Raw genomic sequence first — 23,886 nt, 5'->3', positions numbered from 1 at the left:
GCATTCCAATTGAATGATGCTTAAACTTTCATATTCAAGAGCTAGATGACGGCAGTAATTCTGAGCAACAGATAATACCTGTAATAAGAAACCATGACAATATCTCAGAACAGATCTGCTTATAGCTTTAGGCCTTTATGCAAATATACGCAAACACGAAGAAATTATAATTTAAAAATATGAAGTCGTTCAAAATCAAAAGCGGTTGTCATTTGTTTTAAATTGTAGCAATATTTAATGTCGCTTGTAAGATAGATGGTATTTTATTTTCAATAGATTTACAAAATGAAACAGATGGACCTATTTTATATTTAATCTCTCCATTAAGAATTTATTATATATTTATATATTTAATCGCAAAAAATATTAAAGAAAATTTTCCATACAAAGTTCATACATTAAATAAATAATGTTAATATTCCACTACAAAATCTACTTCTGAAGTAAAACTGTAAAACTTTACGTTAAAGAGGCAAAGATTGCTTGTCTGGGTTTGAACCCGCAATTATCGGTTAAGGTGTACACTTTCTAATCACTGGGCCATGGCTTAGACAGACAGCGTTAGTTTCTAATTAATAATAATAGTATTAGATGGTGCTGATGTATTTAGTGTAATATCAATATGTAGTTTAATCTAAATAGTTTTTTTAAACTACAAGACATATACGTTAGCTATTAAACAATATATAGTTTTTAATTTGTGACTATAAACTTTCAGAATATTGCAACAGCTGGTATACCTGTACTAGAAAAACGGTTACAGCTCTCGCAGAAATTAGCTCAACTCAACGAAGCTGTAGCTCTTCTATTGCAAGCTATGTTAGGTAAGTTACTAAATCATTAAATTACTGAGAAAACTGATTTACACAGACATAATTACTGACATACAGGAATATTTATTTAGTCCATTGATTCTGTGTGTGAAAACTTAACGAACATTTTACTTGCTGGTAGATCTTTGTACAAGTCCTTCTGGGTACCATCCCTTCATCAGATATTCGGCCACCAAGCTTCAATACATGGTATTATTGTTCTGGTAAGAAGGGCAAGTGACCCAGTGTAGCTACAGGTACAAAGGAACATAACATCTTAATTCCCTAGTTTTGTGGAGCATCGGCTAAGTAAGGGATGGTAATTATTTCTAACAGTAGCAATATAATATACTGGTGGTAACATCAGATAGACCATTTGCCTGTCCTACTCGAAAAGTAGTAGTAAAGTAAAGTAAAGTAATAGCCTGTATATTTCCCAATGCTGAAATAAGGCCTCCTCTTCCATTAAGGAGAGAATTTTGGAACATATTCCACCACGCTGTTCCTGCGGGTTGGTGGAATGCACATGTGGCAGAATTTCGATGAAATTAGACACATGCAGGTTTCCACACGATGTTTTATTTCACCGCCGAGCACGACATGAATGATAAATACAAATTAAGCACATTTATACAGTGATGTTGTCTTAAATTCTCGCGATTACACATTGAAATAAAAGTAGCTAAACGTATATTAATTATTTTTTAACATGCCGACGTTTCGAGCACTTTACAGCCTTCGTATATATGCTGTATATAATGCTGTTTACACTGTTAATTAATATACGCGATTCAAATCCGTTATAGCTAGTTTTATTTATACAGTGGTGCTTGTCTGGGTTTGAACCCGCAATCATCGGTTAACATGCACGCGTTCTATTAATAAAAAACACGGTAAATATCCTGTTTTAAATACTTGTAGTAATCAAAATAAGCATGTTAATTTAAAATCTTATTTAGTGAATTAATTTTACAGATCGCGAGAATCCCGACTACGAAAATGCAAAACAAACAATCAATATTATATCGAACTTAACACCAGATATTGTCCAAGGTAGGAACAAAATAAATGCGATACGCGTGCACATTTTAATATTAAATATATACTTTAATTAAAATTAATAATTTCCCACTGACCAAAAGGTAGTCAAGATAGAGAAGACAACTTAGCTATAATTTTTAATTCTTAGATTATATACATATGTGTTAAGAGAGACTGTCAACTATGAGAACGTGTGAAAAGAAATATATAATAACATAATTGCATGAGGTATAATTTGATTTTTGATGCGCAAAGAAGTAACTACAATAACCATCCAACATATTCGTTGACTTGTCATCAGCCCCTGTGGCCTAATGGATAAGGCATCGGCCTCCTAAGCCGGGGATTGTGGGTTCGAGTCCCACCAGGGGTAGCTCAGCATTTATTTTTAACACGTTGGCTCCGGCATCATTTTTTTATTGTTTTCCATTTCTGCGGTACGGGGTGTTTAAGACCTCGTATGAATACTATCATAATACCGGTACGGGCCTTACTAGACCCCGTAACGTTTAAGAAACTAAAACTTGATGTGATGTCATGCTGTATTATGATCGATTCTTTAGAACGGTAAATGACCAAAGAAACCCCGTATTAAAGTAGGTACACCATAGCGTTCTGTTTTCAATGGGCATAATTTAAATATATTTATCTCTTTCCTACAATATATCATATAGACGTTACGGCCTCCGCAGGAGATAGAAAAATCTATGATATTAAGCCGCACCGCAAGGGATACGAGGCGTAATAAACCTCGCTCCACAATGAACGTTTTAAGACTGATCGTTTTCAATATATTTTATATATTTTCCCAGAAACTCTCAACCTTCAGGGTAATATGGATGATAATTCCCGCGAAATATTATTTAAAGAGGCCAAAGGCTTATGCAGCGCAAGTCAGGAAATCTGCTCAAGCGTTGAGCATAATAATTTGGAGGTAAGTAATTTCATAAATAAACGCCTTCTTAAATTATAGGGGGTAGACTCTGAATCACATTAAATTCTGTAGCGCTTGCCTAGATTCCATTTTGCAATCATTGGTTCATAATCTAACATCGGCCCATCACGGGTCTTGTTACATTGGCCAGTTTCTACCAATGCTGACTCTGGTTTATTCTATTTACAGGAACTCAACCAGGCTGCAACCAAATACGCTCAAGCGTCTGGAACAATACATTTCATTGTCAGTCCACGCTCATATCCCAACAAAGAAAAGAAAGTACGTATTTTTTTATACAACAACAACAGCCTGTAAATTTCTCACTGCTGGGCTAAGGCCTCCTCTTCCTTCGAGGAGAAGTTTTGGAACATATTCCATATTTTATTCTATTCATATTTATATTAAATTTAAACAAATTTTCAATCTACAATCAACTTATGGAAATTATGATACATAAACAACATTCAAATTTATTCAAATAAGGGTTCTACAAATAAAAAATCATAAATTATTGTACCAAACAATTTTGCAAGCATTTTATTCAAAAAGACGTTGATTAGTAAAGAAACTCATTTTATAAATGTTTGCAGAAGTTTACACCTGAAAGGTTTTTTAGTACACCGATCATTTGTTATAATTTTTCCTAAGGTGTAATGTAAGGTGTAACTTTGAGAACGAAAGTGCCCTTTAGATCAGAATGTACCAGTTTGCAAATCTCGAAAGTCTATATTAATTATAACTTCTTGCAAAATTAAAGATTCTAGATATTTCACGGTCTGCTTGCGAGAGGACGTCACTAATGCTGTCTCGAGTGTCACGTCTCGCTGAGAGCATTGGGGGGGATGAGGGTGAAAGTCTGGACATTTCGGGAGCTAGAGTTGCTGACTCTGCGCAAACACTTCTAAGCACAGCACAGGTATTTAATTGAGCATTTTATAATTCAGTATAAGTACTGTACAGTAACAGACTGTAAATTGGCCTCAGAAAGTGGCCTTCTCTCCCTTAGAGGAGAAGGTTTTTAGCATATTACATCACGCTGCTCCAATGAGGGTTGGTGGAATGCACATGTGGCAGAATTTCGATGAAATTAGACACATTCAAGTTTTCTCACGATGCTTTCCTTCACAGCACGAGATGAATTATAAATTGAAAATTCAGTTGTGCTTGCCTGGGTTTGAACCCACGATCATCGGTTAAGATACGCTTTCTAACCAATCTGGCTCTTTTTTTTTATAATTCACTAATTCTCAATACTGTTTCAACTACAAATTAATAAATAAATATATTCAGGTAACAGCACCATCCATCAGCGATCGTAACTGCCAGTCAGCATTAGTATCTTCAGCTGATGCACTGTCAGATTTGGCTCAAGACTTGGCGAAAATCTGGAAGCCATTGATCCAGAATCCGAAGAGTAAACAAATTGGAGAACAGCTCACTAGAGACTTGGATTTATTAAGGAATGAACTGGATGTCCTCAAAGAGACATGTCAGGATAATACTGGTACAGTTTTAGAAAGATTTGTTGATAAAATTATTGTAAACGTGGATTTTTTTCTGATGTTGTTGCTAATTTTAGTAAGAATAACTTTGAAAATATTAACCCAAATATATATATATATTTAATTTAATATTCTGCTGTTACCTTTCTATAATCCACAATTTGAATGTTTTTGCTTTTTTGTATTTTAAAATAAATCGAAATGTCTTCTATTTTGTTTTATAAAATGATTACGAATATTTCAGATTTCAATGAAGCTTTAGAAATACCGCAACAGCAAACAATGTACGATTATAAGAATAAAACAGTTCCTAAAACCGTAAGTATAATTATTGTTGAAGACAGAACAAAACCAAAATTATAATTAATTATTTGATTTTGATTCCACATCAAAAATCAAGTGACGTATTTTTAAGAAACAGCTCACATTGGAATTCATGGCTTTTATTTTAGTTTACTACTAATAACCAGCCATTGAAATAATCATTTGTAATCCTCAGGAAAACAATATGGAAAACATTGATATGCTATTGGAAGATATATACAAACATACTAAAGGAGAAAACAAACAGAACCCGATAGTTATCGAAGACACGCCTCTAAGGCAGTTAGCGAGCAAGATCATGGAGTCTGCGAAGGTGATCAAGATTTTATTCCTGTTCATAATTGTCTTCTGACATGAAGTATCTTGACGATACGTCACATTTCCAATAATTATGAAGTGTTTATTATAAAAAATGCTAATGATGATTTGACGACCTCTGTGGTCCAGTAGTGTGTAGACCAGTTTTTTTGGGTACGCCTCTCCGAGTTCTCGAGTTCGATTCCCGGCAGAGTCGATGCTGAAAAAGTTCATAAGTTTTCTATGTTGTCTTATGTCTGGGGGCTTGTGGTACCGTCGTTACATCTGATTTCCATAAGACAAATGCTTTAGCTATTTACATTGGGATCAGAGTAATGTATGTGATGTTGTCCAATATATGTATGATGTTGATGTTGTCAAATCATACATTGATTAGTGCGGGTTGTCACCTAGAAAGAGGGAAACATTGTATTGCGGAGTTCAACATCTAGGAGTTAGTAAACCCATGAAATTAGATCAAGGGAGATCTTATCGCCCTCAGTTTACTAACCATGCCATACCACGTCTCATAATGGGCAACCATAGTGGTTAGACGTTAAAACTTCTTATGGTACTTATATTTATAATGGACGTCAATGACCATTTAATGTTTGCTGATTAATTGTAGATATTAATTCTAGAACCTTCTTGTATGAAATAAAATAGTTAAATTGTTATCATATTTTTAAAAACCTAGCAAGCGCTGTGTCAAATATTCTTGAAATATATAATTAATACGTATTGACTTCCAAGCAGGATATATTAATTTAAATAATTGGATTTAACTAACATGACTTTGTATTTTTTAAATATTGAAAAAGAGAGACTGAGTTTCTTTCCGGTTCTTCTCGGTAAAATCTACTTTCCGAACCGGTGGTAGCTTCACTTAATTATAAAATGACGATTTAAAAGTGCTTGGAAAAGCCTACATAAATAAAGTTTATTTTGATTGATTGCTTGAAAACTTATTTGAAATTTATGAATAAATAATCGCATCTATCGAAGGGTTAATCTTCAATGTTGTTTTCAGGCTAAATCCGAGAGTAATAAATACTCAGCTGACGAGCGTAAGAGATTTGCAGATATTGCGAATAAATTAGCTGCTGCTATTAACAAACTTGATATTGCTAATTCCAAGTGTCGTGATACACCGTTTGTAAGTACTTTTATACCAGAACATGAAATGATTATAAAAGTCATAACCCATCAGAATATACAGGATAAGCAATTCGGCGTATATGTGGATTAAGATGTAGCCCATGGCATAAAAGTCACTATAACCAAAACAAGGCACTAACTTCAATTCAAATACGTTAACACTTATTACTAATGTAGCTCCCAACAGCCACAACAACCAAAATAAGTCACTACCGTTAATTTAAATACCTATAGCAGATATCATTGAAACTCCTAACGTAAAGGAATTAGACTGTAGTGATTTATCAGATTATTATTATGGTTAATTTCCAGAGTTCGAGGGAGAAGAAAGAGAGAGCATTGCAGTTAGAAAATGCCATTTTAAATCTTCAATTAATATGTATTCAATCGCGCCAGAAAGATGGCGAAATGAGCAATATAGTCGATTTAACGGTTTGTTATGAACTTACTTATTTTTTAACTCAATGATTAAGACTAAACTAATTTAGAGAGAATATTGCTTTGTGATAACCAAACTTCTTATAAATATATTTTAACTGTTCTTATTCAGGAGTTCGTGGAAGACGTCACTTCCGCAGTAGATGATTTACATGACACCACAAAAGGAATCAAACAGGAACACGAAAAAGAAGCTATAAAGGTAATAATCAAATTTTAAGCCTTTTATAACTAACTGCGGTTGGAAGTGAGCCAGTGAATCTAGCACAGGAATCTTCGTATAAAGATTAATAGGCTATTTGACAATGCGAAAAACAAAGTGTCTATAATTGAAAGTAGTGTATGTATTATGAGTTTAAAATGGTTATTTAGTAAAGAAAGTTGAAAACAATACTTAATTTATTTAAAAATCCGTAAATGAAGAAGCATTTTTTTAAACGTTTTTCACGTGACACAAAACGCTCCTGATTGGCCGGGCTTATGATGAAGTCTCTTGTTTGTTAACCTTGCTTGCCTATACTAATAGGTTGGGGAAAAAGTCTTTTCGCATATAGTATGTATGAACTTGTAATAAAATCTCTTTGGCTATACCATTTGTATCTGGCTGGTTTTGGTATCATTAAAAAGTTTTAATTTTAAAGAAGGCACTTTCAAATTCAAATTAGGAATTTGTGTGATTTTCATTTGTTTTTGTTGTTGTTAAAATGAGTGAATCTAAAGAAGAAATTCGATACATTTTAAAATTTTACTATAAAAAAGGTAAAAATGCAAATCAAGCCGCGAAAAAAATTTGTGATGTTTATGGACCTAATGCAGTATCTGTGAGAGTAGCGCAAGTTTGGCTTAAGCGTTTTCAAGCCGGAAATTTTGATATCAAAGATGCATCTCGCTCTGGTCGCCCTGTTACGGACAAAATTGATGCCATTTTTGAAAAAGTGGAGCAAGATCGGCATATTATGAAAAGTGGATCACATACGACAAGAACGTGCGAAAAAGATCGTGGTCAAAGGCCGATCAAGCTTGGCTGTGGCAAAACCCGGATTAACTTGCACCAAGGTAATGCTGTGTGTATGGTGGGATTGGAAGGGCATCATTCATTATGAGCTGTTACCGCCCGGCAGGACCATCGATTCAGAACTGTATTGCGAACAATTGATGAGATTGAAGCAAGAAATTGAGAGAAAGCGGCCAGAATTGATCAACAGAAGGGGTGTGGTTTTTCACCATGACAACGCTAGACCTCACACATCTTTAGACACTCAACAAAAATTACGAGAGTTTGGCTGGGAGGTATTAATGCATCCGCCGTATAGTCCTGACCTTGCACCTTCAGATTTTCATCTGTTTCGGTCTCTGCAGAATTCCTTAGGCAGTGTCAGGTTAACATCACGAGAGGACTGCCAAAACCACTTGTCGCAGTTTTTCGATCAGAAGCCCCAAAATTTTTACAACAATGGGATCATGTCACTACCAACAAGATGGCAAAAATTTATGGAACAAAATGGCACATACATACTTTAGTCGAATGTAAATAAACTATAAAAAAAACTTTTTGAATTTTCTTATAAAATACGAAGAAACTTTTTCCCCAACCTATTTATTATATGTACCACAGATTGAAATACAGTCTTAATTCTAATTCAGTTGAATGGGTTTATGTAGATAATATTGAATTACAGGAAATAAATAATAAATGCCAGAAAGTAAAAGAACACGCTTCGAAACTAATGAATCCACAAAATTCGAATACAGAAGGGAACATGTTTGATGACGTTCTTCAAATCGATCAATTCGCTAAGGTAATTTTCTTTTAAATCATTCTTATGTTTTTATTGAAGAATTATAGAAAAAATAAGCTGAGATGGTCGATTAGTTAGAACCCGTACACCTTAACCGATGATCGCGGGTTCAAACCCAGGTAAGCGCCATTGAATATTCATGTGCTTAATTTGTGTTTATAATTCATCTCGTGCTCGGCGGTGAAGGAAAACATCGTGAGGATAAATTTCAATAAATCTACCGCATGTGTATTCCAGCAACCTGGAACAGTGTGGTGGAATATTTTCCGAACCTTTTCCTCAAAGAGAGAGGAAGCCTTAACCCAGTAGTGGGAAAATTTACAGGCTGTTGTTGTTGTTGTATTGAAGAATTATATTCTAATTTACTTCTGTAGGACTGTGATGATCAAGTGCAAGCAATAAATGAAGCATTGCCCAAAATTGACGACGAAAATACAAGACAGAACGTCAAGAATAAACTCAATGTAATTGAAGAAAAATGTAATCTACTAAGGTTCGTTTTGATTGAATTTCATACTTACTTTACAAAGTCTAAGTCAAAATCTTCATGAAATATACAAGCGTTAAACTTGCTTATTGATTGTACCAACGATACAGAAATATACACTAAGGACGTGAAAAGAATCGGCGATAGAACAGAGCCAGAATTTTTTCTTTTTTTATTCATCCGAAATTTCATTGTAAATCTCAATAACTATTATTTTAAATTTAAATAACTCGGATGCGATTTTAAGACCAAAGTACAGTTGTGTAATAAATTATTACTTTATGGAATATCCACACAAGCGTTTAAGGATTTTTTTTAATTATACATATAAGCAAAAGCTCCTAGTAGTTTGCACATATTATGAAATATCAATTACATTTGTGGTGAAAATTACACGCATTAATTACATTAAGGATCGTCAAAACTTTGTCTTTAAAAACGTAAATACATGAAAATGAAATATCCCGGTGAAAGACTGCCTTATTAGCCTAAGGCTCTTAAAAACATCACATATAGTCTGTATGTTTATTGACATATTGCTAAATAATTAATTATTCCATATGGAAATTCATACAAACTAAAGTGAACTTAAAAAAATGTAAATAAAATTTAAAAAGTTTTCGTGACATCAAAACAAAAGAAATTGGGCTCGTCCGGGATTTGAACCCGGGACCTCTCGCACCCTAAGCGAAAATCATACCCCTAGACCAACGAGCCACTTGCCGTTACACCCGAATTAAACAATATCATAAATCCTTTTCTTTAACCTATATTACGTGAAAACCAACAGTTTCGTTTGGAGTATGTTATAATAAATATAGTTAAATAAAATTTTGAATTTATATATCGACCAAACACCTTTTTTTTTTAATTATCACAACAATAAACCATGATATACATAATAATCTGTATCAAATTAGATGTTAGACATATATTATGTTATATGACAAAGTTTTTAAAACAAGATTACATGAAGTACCAAATTTATGTCGGAAGATGTTCAAACTAATTTATGTCAAATAATAGTTTTGCGGCAAAGAGCAGCATCTCTAACGCTGAAAGTGCTACTCTAGAAGAAAGTCTTAGAAATCTTGAAGACGTCGAGAAAAAGATTGAAGTCATAGTAAAAGCTAATGACGGTGTTCCGAAATTGGAAAATCAAAATGTAAGTTAAATTCAATTTTCCGTATTTATATTTAAGTAGTGCAGGTTGATATGTCCTTCGTTGTTGCTCAAGCTTACTTCTAAAATTATCTTGTAAAAAAACCTGCGTCATAGGAATAAAATATGTACATCCCAACATTTCACCATCCCGCGTAGGAATAGGGTAGAGGAATCAGTTCTAAACATTATTTTCAATGCCCTAACGCAAGTGAGCACCACTAATTTTTTATGTGCTTAAATTGTGTTTATAATTCATCTCCTTCTCAGCGGTGTAGGAAGACATACCCTGTTTCTGAATCTGCGTGATTAAATGTGCCACATATATATCCATCAACCCACATTTCCCGCAAAGGGAGAAGAGGCCTTAGCCCAACATAGGGATGTTAACAGCCTGTTACTTTACTCATCCTCCTCAAAAGAGATGCTGAGACAGCCCACCAGTGGCACACTGCAAATTATTAAACCTGACCTTTTAACTTAAAGGTAGCGCGAGACAACAGGCAGTGTATACAAGCAGCTCAGTCAGCATTAGCAACAGTGATCGCAGCGGGCAATGAAGACAAACTACCGAAAGCTTTAGCACGTTACGCAACACAAATGAAATGTCTTAACCAAAACAAAGAAAGAAATAACAAGTAAGATAACTTAATCAATATCTATTAAACAATTTTTGAAGGTTATAATCTGAAACTGTATTTACATATAGTGGTATTTTAAAAGTTTTCTAATACTTAATAGTCGAATATCTTTAGTTACTGCCTGGTAAAGGTAAACTTAAGGTTCATGTAATATGTCTGTGGTTTTTTAATGGTACATAGAGTGGCAAATTGACCCTCTATTGTTAAGTGGTCACCACCGCCCATAGACATTAGCGCTGTTAGAAATATTGACATATGACAGATTACACTGACTCACTTAAGTTGGTAAATATTTTTGCTAAGTTTGACGGCAGCATACCTGATGAATGGGTGCTACCAACCCAGATAGGCTGGCAAAAACCTGCCATCAAGCTCACTATGGTAACAAACAATAAATAAAAAACTCCTGCAAAATATAGTTAGTAATAGTTATAAATAAAGAATTATTGATAAAATCTGATATTAATAAGATTGACTTTTATTATTTGTAGGTTAAAAGAACACCTAGATAGATTACTAGACGCGTTGAAGATGCAAATAACGGAAAAGAATCGACGTGTCGTGACGTGGCAGAATGTGAACGACGGAGAAAGTTCTGAAATCACAGAGAAGATATTAAAGGTAATAATTTAATTAATACTTGTTGTACATATATCGTTTACGAAAACAGAGATAAGCTAAGATAGCTTAAGGGTTAGTACACGTGAATTTAAATTGATAATGCGGATAAAAGTCCAGTCGTGCGAGCTCCACAAATTTTACGTATACATGTGCATAATTTTTGTTAAATAATGCATCTCGTGCTGGGTGAATGAAAACATCGTGAAACCAAGATATAAATCTGCCACATATGTATCCAAAATAAGCTCAAAGACCTTACAATTTTCAGTCTGTAAGTAGTTTTAAGATGTTAAATTGGTAAAGTAATAAATATTAGCCGGATTATTTTATAATTTCACGATAAAATATGACATAAAAATATTGAAATAAATCTAATTTTAACGGATTTGAATCGCGTATGTATATTACGGGACCACGAAACACGAACGCTGTAAAGTGCTCGAAACGTCGGAATGTTAAAAATAACTAATATACGCGATTCAAATCCGTTAAAATTAGTTTTATTTCAATGTGTAATAATCGCGAAAATTTAAGACCACATAAAAAAATAGTAAAAAAAAATATTTTAAATCAACTTCTTATCCATTTTGGTACAAATAAAATTTTTCATAGTGAGCAATTTGGTTTTACAAGAGGTCGATCAACAACTGATGCGGGAATTGCGCTTCTTAAGCATATTTACGATGCTTGGGAGAAATCACAGAATGCTATTGGAGTATTCTGTGATTTATCTAAAGCATTTGATTGTGTAGAACACGAGACGCTTCTTTATAAGCTCAAAAAGCGTTAAAGGTGGGGCTCTTGATCTCATTGATTCATACTTAAATCAAAGAATCCAGCAAGTTTTCATTAATGGAATAAAGTTTAGATCTACGTTAAAAATGGGTGTTCCACATGGTTCAATTTTGGGTCCCTTTCTATTTCTAGTATATATGACCTTCCTTTCTTTGTTAAAGGTATTTGTGAATTCACTGATTTTTAAGGTTGACAGGAAAAAGACTGACTATGACGATGTGAACGGTGCCTTATCACAGATACAAGATTGGTTTAAAGTAAATAATTTGGTTTTGAATACTCAAAAAACAAGATATGTAGTTTTTACCCTACCCAATATTAGAAAGCAAAATTATAGTATATCTTTAAGCGGTTGCCCGCTTGATGTAGCCGATACTACGGTGTTCTTGGGAATAAAATTGGATTCCAGACTTCAGTGGAGTCCCCATTTGTCGTCCCTAACAGGGAGACTCCGCTCAGCTCCGCAGCATACGCGGTTAGAAAAGTTAGACAAGTAACTGATATTGATACCGCTCGTTTAGTTTATTTTGGTTATTTTCACAGTATTATGTCATATGGCATATTACTTTGGGGTAACGCTGCAGACATTGAATCTGTTTTTATTTTACAAAAGAGAGCAATTCGGTTTATTTATAATCTTGGAGCTAGATACTCTTTTTGGGATGTTTTTAACAGAGTAGGAATACTGACTTTAGCGTCGCAATATATTTACAACAATATCATGTATATTCACAGTAACATTGATCACTTTGATAAAATCAGTGATAATCTTTGTATATGCACTAGAAGTAAGGATAAGCTTATAACGCCAAGTTTCCGACTCCGCAAAGTAAATAAATCTTTCTTGGGGCAAGGTATTCATTTCTATAATAAAATTCCGCAGACATTTTTAACTTTACCGTCTCGAAAATTCAAATCGTTTATAAAAAATACATTGGTGAAAAAGGCGTATTATTCGATACAAGATTTTGTAGATGATAAAAAAGCGTGGAATTAATACCTGTTGACTTCCAGGCAGGATATATAAATTTAAATAATTGTATTAACTAACATGACTGTATTTTTTTTAAATGTTGAAAAAGAGTAACTACTGACTTCTTGCCGGTTCTTCTCGGTAGAATCTACTTTCCGAACCGGTGGTAGCTTCACTTAATTGTTAAATGACGATTCAAAAGTGCTTGTAAAAGCCCACTTGAATAAAATATACTTTGACTTTGACTGTGATCAGGGTATGAAGTGCCATATTCTGCAAATCATAGATATGTAAATAAGAGTTCGAAGAAGAATACAACCAATCACATCTTCAAAATAAAACAAAAAATGTTACAAAAATTGCATTTCATTTTTAGGAACTAGAAAGCTATGCCCAAGAACAATCTGGAAAACATGCAGACAAAGATACACCCAGTGCCGTGAACGAGAAATTCCACATCGTAAATGATAGTGACATCAAGAGCTTACTCGCACCAAACACAACGGCGGAGCTTGGTGATAAAAGGTAAGTAACAAAAGATTTGATAGCAAATTTTTATTGACGTTTCTATCGTCCCTTGTCTGGATTTCTTGCCCGAAGTTGTACACTTCATTGATGTTGAAGATGATCAACAGAACATATCATACTTCAAAATATTTATTCATAAACGCAAGGGAACTCTATTCACCACATCTTATACTCCGATGGGACAATAATCTCAACACGAGCACAAATATCTCAAAATGCAGTATGAACAGCTTTATTGATTTTTATGATCTGTGATCTAATCAACTAGCTGGTATACTAACATGGCAGTCAATATATATTTCCTTCCATCTTTGATTGTATATGTTTAACACGTTCATTGCGGTACAAGGTCTAACACGACCTGGAAGCGTCTCCCTTGCGGAGCGGTTAAGAAAGATATATATACAATATATGATCCCTATCGAAAACAGAATGCAGTCTTGTATTTACTTTACCGCACCGAAGAAATAAACTTTTATCTCAATGCGAAACGAGGCTTAGGAAACCCCGTATCGCAGCGACCTCGTACCGCACACAGCGGAGGTTACGTGCGATCAGTGTTGTGCATGTGCCGGCAGTGAGAACACGTGTGTTAAATTTTCGTATAATAATAGCGAGACGTCGAAAAAAAATAGTATTGGACACTGAGATACATGAGGTGACAAGTATAGAATTGTAGGTAAGTCGTCAATACATATTTCTACTGTTCTGAGTTAATATTTATTACGTTTCTTTTTATTATTATTATCAAGTTTTTGATATAAAAATCCGTAGCAAGTCTAAATCTAAATGAAAGTTTTCTTTTAAGATACATCTAAACTATTGTATTTCTTAAGATACTTATACCGATTTTAATACCTTATCATTATTCTAGTTTTTAGCTAGCATAAAGGATTATGTCGAATATTTGCCGGATTGTAAGTACGTGAATATAATTGGTTCGAGTGATTTCCTAATATTATGCCTTAAATACTTTTTGAGGGTTTCCTGTAAAAAGCTACACACAAGAATCACTAACAAATGCACTGCGATATTTTTTTATTGAGTATGTTGAGATGATAAGTGTTAAGATCAAACACAAGGGCAATTAATTTAACCGATGAATCCACAGAGACACAATCTTTGGAGACCTAAGTTAGTGCATTGACGATTTTTTTTTTGTTAATGTGGTTGCTTGCTTGCTTGCTCTTGCTGATCCATCTAAAAAGTAAAAGAAAAAATCGATACTATACTAATTGCTATGATAAAATAATTAACACTATTCATATCGGTCCAAAAAGTACACAAGGGCTTAAAAGTAACACAAATACAGAGACAAAGCAAATTATATCAGCACGCACTAAGGAACTAATCAGCAGAAGAAAAGAAATTCACAAGACTAAACCGAAAAAAAAGGGCTATGAAAAATGAGCCCACCAAATCAGTCAACATACGAGCTACCGAATCGTAAAACAGAAAGAGCGAAGGTTGGAATGGAACCTTCACCGAAGAGGAAGTAGCCAAAAGAATTAAAACTCTGAAATCAGACAAAAGCCCAGGGCCTGACAGGATCACAAATGCAGTCATAAAATCAGGATCGACGTGTTTTGTTACACCTCTCACACGACTGTTCAACATGATACTGACCAGTACAAACTCTCCAAGCCAATGGTCTGAATCGGAAATCATTCTGCTCTACCAAAAAAGGAGATCCAGATAGCACAAGCATCTACAGGCCAATAAGCCTTCTACCATTGGATTCCATACTTCAGTGGAGTCCCCATTTAGCGGTTAGAAAATTTAGACAACTAACTGTAATTGATACCGCTCGTTTTTTCCAGGCAGGATATATTTTAATTTAAATAATTGTATTAACTAACGTGACTTTGTATTTTTTAAATGTTGAAAAGGAGTAACTACTGAGTTTCTTGTCAGTTCTTCTCGGAATCTACTTTTCGAACCGGTGGTAGCTTTGCTTAATTGTTAAATGACGATTCAAAAGTGCTTCTAAAAGCCCACTTGAATAAAGTTTATTTTAATTTGATTTGATTATATAAACTTTTCTCATCATCATTAGAAAGTAACTTTTAAAAAGTAATAATTATAGGTAGCTTATGTTTTTTGTTGCGGGGGTTTCTGAAATTTTTAATTTAATTTTTTATTTTATACTTTTTAAATGTAAACAGCCTTATAATATCTCTGGTTAAGTTGTAAATACATAGATTCTTGTCGATTTAAAACATATAAGTTAACCTTTAATATAAAAAAAACTTAATTAAATCGGTTCATCCGTTCGGGAGTTCTGGAGCTATTATGCCGCAGACACACACACAGGCAGACGGACACGTTAAACTTATAAAAGTTGTTATTTTTTGTGATGTACAAGTCATAACCTTTCATTTGATACCCCACTTGAGCATATTTGCAGACATTCGGTTTTTCTTCCCCGCCTTAACCCCCCATAACTTTTAAACGGCTAAACCGATTTTTATCAAACATGTCTAAGAACACTCGCCCCTAAAACACATATAATACAAAAAAAAACTAAATTGAAATCGGTTCATTCGTTCGGGAGCTATGATGCCACAGACAGACAGACACGTCAAACTTATAACACCCCTCTTTTTGCGTCGGGGGTTAAAAAGGTAAAAATTAACAACAGAAAAATTTCAACCTATCGAACAGGCGGGCTTTCGTCGAGGCTTCTCCATAGTCAATCATATACACTCGCTAGAGATGCTTATAGGAAAATTGCTAGAGTTCAACAAACCACTCTATGTAGTTTATATTGACTATCAAAAACCTTTCGATACTTTACTCCACTCATCGATCTGGGAAGCTCTATAAGACCCAATCTCTCCAACAATCTTCATAGCTGTGCTGGAGTCTATCATTGGCAAACTAAACTGGGAAAAGTGGGCATAAACATATGCGGACGTTACCTGAACCATCTCAGATTTGCAGATGATATAGTTCTACTATCAGAAATCACAACCCAACTACAACTGATGATAAAATCTTTAAATAAAGAAAGTCGTAAAGCAGGCTTGGAAATCAATTAAGATAAAACCAACGTCATGACGAATCATACTAAAATACCTATTTATCCCAGTGATCGACCGCTATCGTATGCTGATACTTACTTATTTACCTGGGAAAAAAATATCATTTAACCCACGCGACAACGAACTTGGAGCAGAGAGAAGGGCCAACATCATCTGGAAGCAATTTTGGACCCTCAAAGAAATCCTAAAAAGCGACATGTCCATAAATTTGAAAAGTAGAGTCATGAACACCAGCCTCCTCCCATCACTAACCTACGCTTGTCAAACATGGGAATTTACAAATAAACTAAAAAATAAGATCATAACCAGCCATAGAAGTATGGAGAGAAGCATCCTGAAAATCAAAAAGATACAAAAATGCGCCATACCGCCATAAGAGAGAAAACTAAAGTTATCGAATACGTTACTCTCGAATGCAAACAAAAAGTATAAGTGAATTCGATATGTAAGTAATTTAAGTCAGAACGTCGTTAAAATGAGTACGTGTTTTATATGTGACAAATTTACAAGTGATAAGGACGTACAAGTGGAGAAAGAAAAATATATGCAAAGATTGATACAATCGAGCATAAAAAGAGAGCAAAAAGAACACGGAGTTTTATTGAATAATTTAAAAAATGTAAGCGTGCACAAATTGTGTTACACCAGTTATACAAATGAGAGGAGAATAACAGCGTTCATACGGAGAAGATTGTCAGACCCATCATCTTCGGAACCACCGTCGCAATCTTCTACGCTACCACTTACGCCTTCGCCATTACGTTCACCAACGGAGCCACTTCAGGTTGGGACATTCGATTATGCGAACAAATGCTTTCTCTGGACTGAAGTGATACCGGCTGATTTTGAGGCACAGAATCGAAAAAAGCCTGCACACTTGCGAATACGCATTCTCAACGTGAAAGACTTTTCCGTTATTCAAAAGACCATGTCTAAGTATCTAGGAAATCAAGAAACCGCAAATTCACTGGCATTACGTGAACGCATTTGCAATGTTCCCGACACTGAAGATGTCACGAGATACCACAATCTGTGTATGTCGCGCCTTAAAACTCCTCGTAATATAGCTATATTACGAGGAGTTTTAAGGCTCCAGCTGGAACAAAAAGAGGTCGACCACTGATCGAATAGAAAAGGCGATGGAGAAAATCTATGATTTCATTTCTGAAAATGAAGAATGCCAATTCAAACTGTCAGAGCTTGAAAACTAATTAGACGAGGATTCTCGACTTGATCCTCGTACAATCAAGACACATTTGAAAAAGAAGTACGGTGACGATATTTGTATTTTCGATCTTTGATGCCATGACGCATACATTTGTATGAAGGGCATACCCTTCATACAAATGCGTTACAAAAAAATGTTTGAATTATCCACCATCCATCCATTAATAATATATTATCCATCCAATAATATATTATTATTATTATGTATCCCATAGGATACAATATCCTATCGTCAGCCTGGTATGACCAAAAAAATCAACCGAGAAGAAGAAATATTGCGAGTTGTTAAAGAAGCAGATGCTATCGTTTCGGAAGACATTCGGTGAAACCGATATGATATGGACACATATCCGGCGTCTGACAATTTGATGAAAGATGTTGATTCATCGGTTACAAAGTCACTGAGTTTGTTTTTAAGTGAAGTAATACAGAAGAAAGTTCACCAGAGAAGTTGGTCGCAAAATGTACCAGCATTGCAAGCAACTTGATCTCAGCAACTAATCATTTTACAAGAAAAAGTTTTAGACAAAATTTGTAGGAAATTTAATGCTCTCCAACTTTAATTCAAACATTTTTTTGTATCTCCAAAATTGTTAAGTCACTTTACAAAAACAAAAAATTTGGTTTTTTTTTACTTAAATATATCGGAAAATATCAACAATGGGGGCTAAAGTTTGGTATGAAAAAGTTCCCATCATTTGTTTTTTACAAAAACGATTTCTTTGGTTTTTAAAGTAAAACTTACAGTTTCCGAGATATATGCAAAAAATGGTTTCCAAAATGGCGGCTAACGCTCGCAGTTTCGGGCGACAGAAACTCTGACATAATCCAATCGAATAATCACGTAGAAGGATTTTATGCAGAGCGGACCGAATGTAATTAGAGAAGTTAATTTTTATATTTTTAGAAACGGTATCAAATAAGCAAACACATCATCTCATAAAATGTTCCGAGAGGAGAAAATGTAGATGTTACGCCAAATTGCGCAACGAAATCGTTGAGGCTGACAAAAAAGTAAAAAAAAATATGACACAATGTGCATGTCAATCATTTTTATGTTTGAATTGTTGTAATGAGAAAAAAATGTAAAACAAAAATAAAGTAAAAAAAAATACCGATGTTTTTATTTCCCATCACTAAAATTTATGTAAACTTTTTATTGAGATCGATACGAGGTTCATAAGACCCCTCAATTTCTTTTACTTACTGATTATAAATACTTGTTTTTTTGGATGTACGCCTCAAGGTTTAGGTCAATCTATTCATAGTTAATAATAATATACCAAAATACAAGATTTTTAATAGACTTAACCAAAAAATAAACCATTTTAGTTTACCTGTACCGCCGTTGTGATAGTTTTCATACGAGGTCTTAAAAGCCCCGTACGTACCCATACCCATGGAAAAAAAGGAAAAAATGATGACGCAGCGAACGTGTTAAAGAATATAGACAATTGTTTTACTAACGGAAAACTATCATCTAAAACTACAAATAACAAAAAAAAAAAACTATAACCAATCCATATTCTTGAAAGCTACTAACAGATATTATTCAATTTTTTTCAGAGAATTGAAGAACAAATTAAATCAACAAATTCAGAAGTTGAACTCTATGACCGGGACTATAATGCTCAGTTTAGGTAAACCGGAGTCACTTGCTCGAAGCCTTCATATTACGTCGGAAGCTGCAACACATTTATCGAGTATAGCTAGAGGACTTAAAAATCAAGTATGTCATAATTATTGATTATTTTACATCACATATATTTTAGTTTGCCGAGATATCTAAGTAATTAGAACTTACGATACTTAAACGAATATTTGGATTCAAGATTCTGAATCCAAATACTTCTGAGCTATTTGTAACTAATCTTGAGTAGAAAAACTTTAGACATGTTTGTCTCACGATCACTGACTTAAATTTCTTCTAATGACAATAGGAGCGGTGATTATTGCCTTGCTATAAATGAAATAAAGGAAATTAGAAATAAGATTTTCAAAAACAAGTACCATTGTAAAATGAAACCAAAAATCCAAGACAATTCTTATTAAAAAAAAAACTGAAATTTATCATGAATCTTTTTGTTAAGGATCCTGTTCAAAATAAGAGAATCGAGGAAGCTGCACAAGAAATGGGTATCGCTACGTATAAGCTTCTGAAGACATCAGAATCAGTCTGTCATGTAAGTTAAGATCGAGAATAACCTTCAATAAAAATATTGTCCTAAATGTAGACTGACTCATTCTCATCCACAATGCGTTCTTTTAGACTCCAAAACATCCCGAATCAAGAAGAAGACTGCTAGAGGCATGCAGCTTACTAAATGATTCCTTAAATAATCTAGTAAGTTTCTTTACTATATACAATAGCTTCTAAGTTCAAATAAGGATAAAACCAAGGTCAAACTGCATTATGAAAAGAATTTTTTTCACCTATATTCAAATCTATGTTATTTCTTATCATAGACATATTTAAAATGAACAAACTTTATTTTTTTATATTCCATTCTTGTATATTATGTATTTGTAAATCTTAACCAATATATGTCATAAAAAAGATCACGAATGATGAAGATGATAATATCCATCTGCTATTGGAGTCAGTTATCTGATGGCTCTGCTCTTATTTGAATGAAATGCTACGGCTCTGCAATCGCAAAAACCTCCCCAAAATTTTGTTTCAAATCGAGCTCGTCGGTCCCGTGCTTAGTCATAAATGGAAACCTATCTTTACTAATCCGTTCTTTAGGCTCGAGCAGCAGCACCAGCTGATAAAATGCAGCGTGACTGCAGCGAGTTGGCACGCAGCTTACAGCTGCAGCAAAGCTTCTTGACTTCCGAGAATCCTTCCTGTGCACTCAGCTACACTGATTGTTTTGATGCTATCCAGAATCAGCAGGATGTCATAAGTAAGATCTAACTATATTACGTTCTTTGATTTAATTAGCTGATATATTGTTATTAGTTAAATTAATTGGAGTCAGTATGAGTACAGTGCAGCATTAAGCATTTTAGTGTAAGGTGCGCTTAATCTCTAACTTGTGGAGTTCTTGATCACCGGTTATTAAATGTATCATGTTTTAAAAACATCGCATTAATATGTTTTAAATTTACTTTAAGTCATATAACGCATATTAAGCCGTAAGTCAACGAGGTTAAAAGTTTTCACTGTAACTCCTATTAAGACGAAAAATCAAACAACTAAGGAGGTTATATGAAAAAAAATTTATACAAATTCATCATTTTTATAAGTTATGAAATATCACGATAGGTAAACATCTGTAGAATAAACATTTATAGCATAAACATGCTTTTGATCTTAAGTGAAAGGTCTAAGTTACTGATGATATATTCAATTTTGTACACATTTGTAAATAAAAACAACTTTGTATGAATTTCAGATAAATTGAAATCAGAGCAGCCCATGTCTCGTGCGGAATGCGGAACTGCTCTGCGTTATGTATCATCTGCGATATGTAACAGTGCAGAATATGCTTCACAGAGCGCTTACTTGGTAAAAATATACTTATTTCTCTTTCATGCTTTATGTATGGTGAAGATGTGAAACCATATCCGGTACTTGACTGATTTTCGAAATGAGGAAATCTACTATTCGAAAATCGAGATTAGAACATGTTCACCTTAATCGATGATACTGGGTTCAAGGCCAGTCCGCCCCACTGATTTTTCTTAATCTTTATTCGTTTTTACAATTCATCTCCTACTCAGCGTTGAAGGAAAACATGATGAGGAAACTTGTATGTGATTCAATGAAATTCTGCCACAAGTGTTTTCGTCTACCCTTATTTTAGCAGCATGAAGCGAAAAGCTCCAAACATTTTCCTCAAAAGGGAAAAGTCTTAGTCCAGCAGTAGGACATTTACATACTGACATTACGTTTTGTATATCTCAATGATCAATCGTTAAACCATTCACATAATTTCAGTTGACTTTGTCCAAAGACGATCAAAATGCAGCAAAACTGGGCTTAGTGGATGTGCCGTTTATAAAGAAGCTAACGGATTCAATAAACGAGACCTGTGTTCAAATTATTTGCAATGGGAGCGAGAAAGAGGTATGAGATTACAATTAAAAAAATTGACGCATTCAGAACGAAGTAAATTTCAAAATTTTAAAATACTCTACACTTCGTAATATGTGATACGTTTAATATTTATGAACCAAACTAACCAAATTCTGCTAGTATACGTCTCGGATTAAAATTAAAAAGTAATATTTTAAGGCCTACTAAACTTTAGTTGTTAAATCCAAAGAAATCCAAGAAATTCTTGGAGTTCAAGTTTGCTTCATACCAAATTTCATGAAATTTGGTTCAGCGGTTTGGTCGTGAAAGAGCGATAGACAGACAGACAGAGTTACTTTCTCATTTATAATATTAATATATACCAGCTTTAAAAGCGTAGTTTCAAGATATTCAAAATGTGAGAGTCCCAGAATAAAAACAATTGTTTCTTACAGACAAATGAACAGACAGCTCTGAACAAACAAGTACAGCAATTGCAAGAAGCTATTAATAACGCTGGCTCAAAAATGACGGTGGAAGATAACAAACAGTTGATGGAAAAGTCAAAGAAGTTACAGAATGCTTTGAAGAATTTGAATCAGGCGTTGAATTCAAACACATTTGAGGTAAACACGAATTAAGTACTACTTATTTTTCTTCATATTTTGCCAAAGCTTTTACATTTTTGTAGCTATTTTTAATGTCATAGGTAGGTAAATAGAACACCTGATGGTTAGCGGTCACCACTGCTCATAGACATTGGCACTGCAAGAAATAACAACTGTTCCCTGCATCACACCAATGCGTCACTAACACTAGGATTTACACTGGCTCACTCACCCTAGAAACTGGACTACAACAATACTACGAAGCCCTATCCCCAAGAAAGCTGTTGTAATTGTTATCAAATTGTTGTGTTATTATTGATAAAACTATAATACAATATTTTCAAGGAGGACAAAGTTACGCCGGCAGCAATGGAAGTAATAGATGTGATTGATGAAATCGACAACAGGATTGACAATCTCCCTCAACCGAAAATTGATTTAGATCCAAAGGCTACCGCAAATTCCAAAGAAATTCTCGACAACACAAGGTAAATTGATCAATACAAGTCTTATTTGTAACTTGTACTGCACTTCAATTTCCTTACAAAAGACATATGATATTATAAAGTAGAATTATCTAGAATATATTTAGTATATAGTAGCCTTTGTCAATAATTAAGAACCAACTTATAAGAAAAATATAATTAATTTGTAGTTATATAACTTTAGATTTCTTTCTAGCATAAATTGTAACTCTAAACAAATCAAAGCGTTTCAAAGCTTTGTTGATATTAGCTAGAAGTGTAACTTTTTTTTTTTTTTGTTGAGATAACGCGCTATGCTTTATTTGAATTATTTTATTATTTTTGTTGTCCTGCTTTTGAACTAAGTCACGTAGCTAATTCCACAATAATTGCTTTCAGGAACCTAATGAGCAAAACATCGGTGATGATAAGGAAAGCCAGCTCTTGTGAGGAGGAAGTGATGACGTGGGTTATGTTTGGCAGCACTGACGTCATCGAAGCATTTGAATCGCTTATCGTTTGTATCAGGTAAGTTATAATTCAAAATAGAAATATATGGCCAAGTGCCTGACCAGGCGTCAGGCCGTTAACAGTTTGCTAGCAGAAACACTATTTTTCTTAAGATCTTTTCCTGCCGGATGCGATGAATTAATACCTGCTAAGTCCAGATATTAACAAGATGTAACAACTTAACCTATTGGCAATATATAATGTAATAATATCTATTTGCAGGGAGAAGGGCGCTGAAGCTGGACTAATAGAATCGTTGCAGACGAACGAGGTAACATTTTTTATCAACTAAGTAACCGATCGTATTTTGTTTTTTGTAAAACTTCTTAATTATTTAATCAATTATAATTGCACATTGCAATCTTCTGCTGACTAAAACCTCTAGCTGGTTCAATTAGCTGCGTACCTAGTTTTTATTCTCAATGTTAAAAAAACAATATTTTTTAATCTATATGTGAAATTTAACGCAACGCAACTAATGACATACATTTATGT

The 23,886-nt window shown here is 34.0% G+C and overlaps 1 protein-coding gene and 2 non-coding genes across 3 annotated transcripts in view; 2 read left to right on the top strand and 1 right to left on the bottom strand.

Moving 5' to 3' along the window:
* LOC124540387 (talin-1-like) overlaps positions 1–23,886 on the top strand; it is a 56,983-nt gene that overhangs the window by 24,261 nt on the left and 8,836 nt on the right. The window contains exons 46-72 of the mRNA XM_047117889.1: positions 719–824; positions 1,788–1,865; positions 2,666–2,787; positions 2,977–3,069; positions 3,548–3,706; positions 4,081–4,294; positions 4,537–4,610; positions 4,792–4,929; positions 5,944–6,069; positions 6,384–6,503; positions 6,622–6,711; positions 8,189–8,308; positions 8,683–8,801; positions 9,822–9,960; positions 10,443–10,594; positions 11,089–11,218; positions 13,363–13,511; positions 19,352–19,514; positions 19,876–19,968; positions 20,055–20,129; positions 20,535–20,694; positions 21,187–21,299; positions 21,732–21,860; positions 22,265–22,435; positions 22,763–22,905; positions 23,281–23,409; positions 23,614–23,662. Of these exons, the coding sequence (XP_046973845.1) occupies positions 719–824; positions 1,788–1,865; positions 2,666–2,787; positions 2,977–3,069; positions 3,548–3,706; positions 4,081–4,294; positions 4,537–4,610; positions 4,792–4,929; positions 5,944–6,069; positions 6,384–6,503; positions 6,622–6,711; positions 8,189–8,308; positions 8,683–8,801; positions 9,822–9,960; positions 10,443–10,594; positions 11,089–11,218; positions 13,363–13,511; positions 19,352–19,514; positions 19,876–19,968; positions 20,055–20,129; positions 20,535–20,694; positions 21,187–21,299; positions 21,732–21,860; positions 22,265–22,435; positions 22,763–22,905; positions 23,281–23,409; positions 23,614–23,662 (3,354 nt within the window). The remainder of the gene's footprint in view (positions 1–718; positions 825–1,787; positions 1,866–2,665; positions 2,788–2,976; positions 3,070–3,547; positions 3,707–4,080; positions 4,295–4,536; positions 4,611–4,791; positions 4,930–5,943; positions 6,070–6,383; positions 6,504–6,621; positions 6,712–8,188; positions 8,309–8,682; positions 8,802–9,821; positions 9,961–10,442; positions 10,595–11,088; positions 11,219–13,362; positions 13,512–19,351; positions 19,515–19,875; positions 19,969–20,054; positions 20,130–20,534; positions 20,695–21,186; positions 21,300–21,731; positions 21,861–22,264; positions 22,436–22,762; positions 22,906–23,280; positions 23,410–23,613; positions 23,663–23,886) is intronic.
* Positions 2,154–2,226, top strand: Trnar-ccu. The gene has a single exon. It is a non-coding gene; the product is annotated as a tRNA-Arg (tRNA).
* Trnap-agg lies at positions 9,441–9,512 on the bottom strand. The gene has a single exon. It is a non-coding gene; the product is annotated as a tRNA-Pro (tRNA).

Source organism: Vanessa cardui, chromosome 25, assembly GCF_905220365.1.
Source record: "Vanessa cardui chromosome 25, ilVanCard2.1, whole genome shotgun sequence".
In the NCBI taxonomy this organism is placed as follows: Eukaryota; Metazoa; Arthropoda; class Insecta; order Lepidoptera; family Nymphalidae; genus Vanessa; species Vanessa cardui.
Note: the sequence above shows the minus strand (reverse complement) of the source record. Positions and strands in the feature narration are given on the sequence as shown.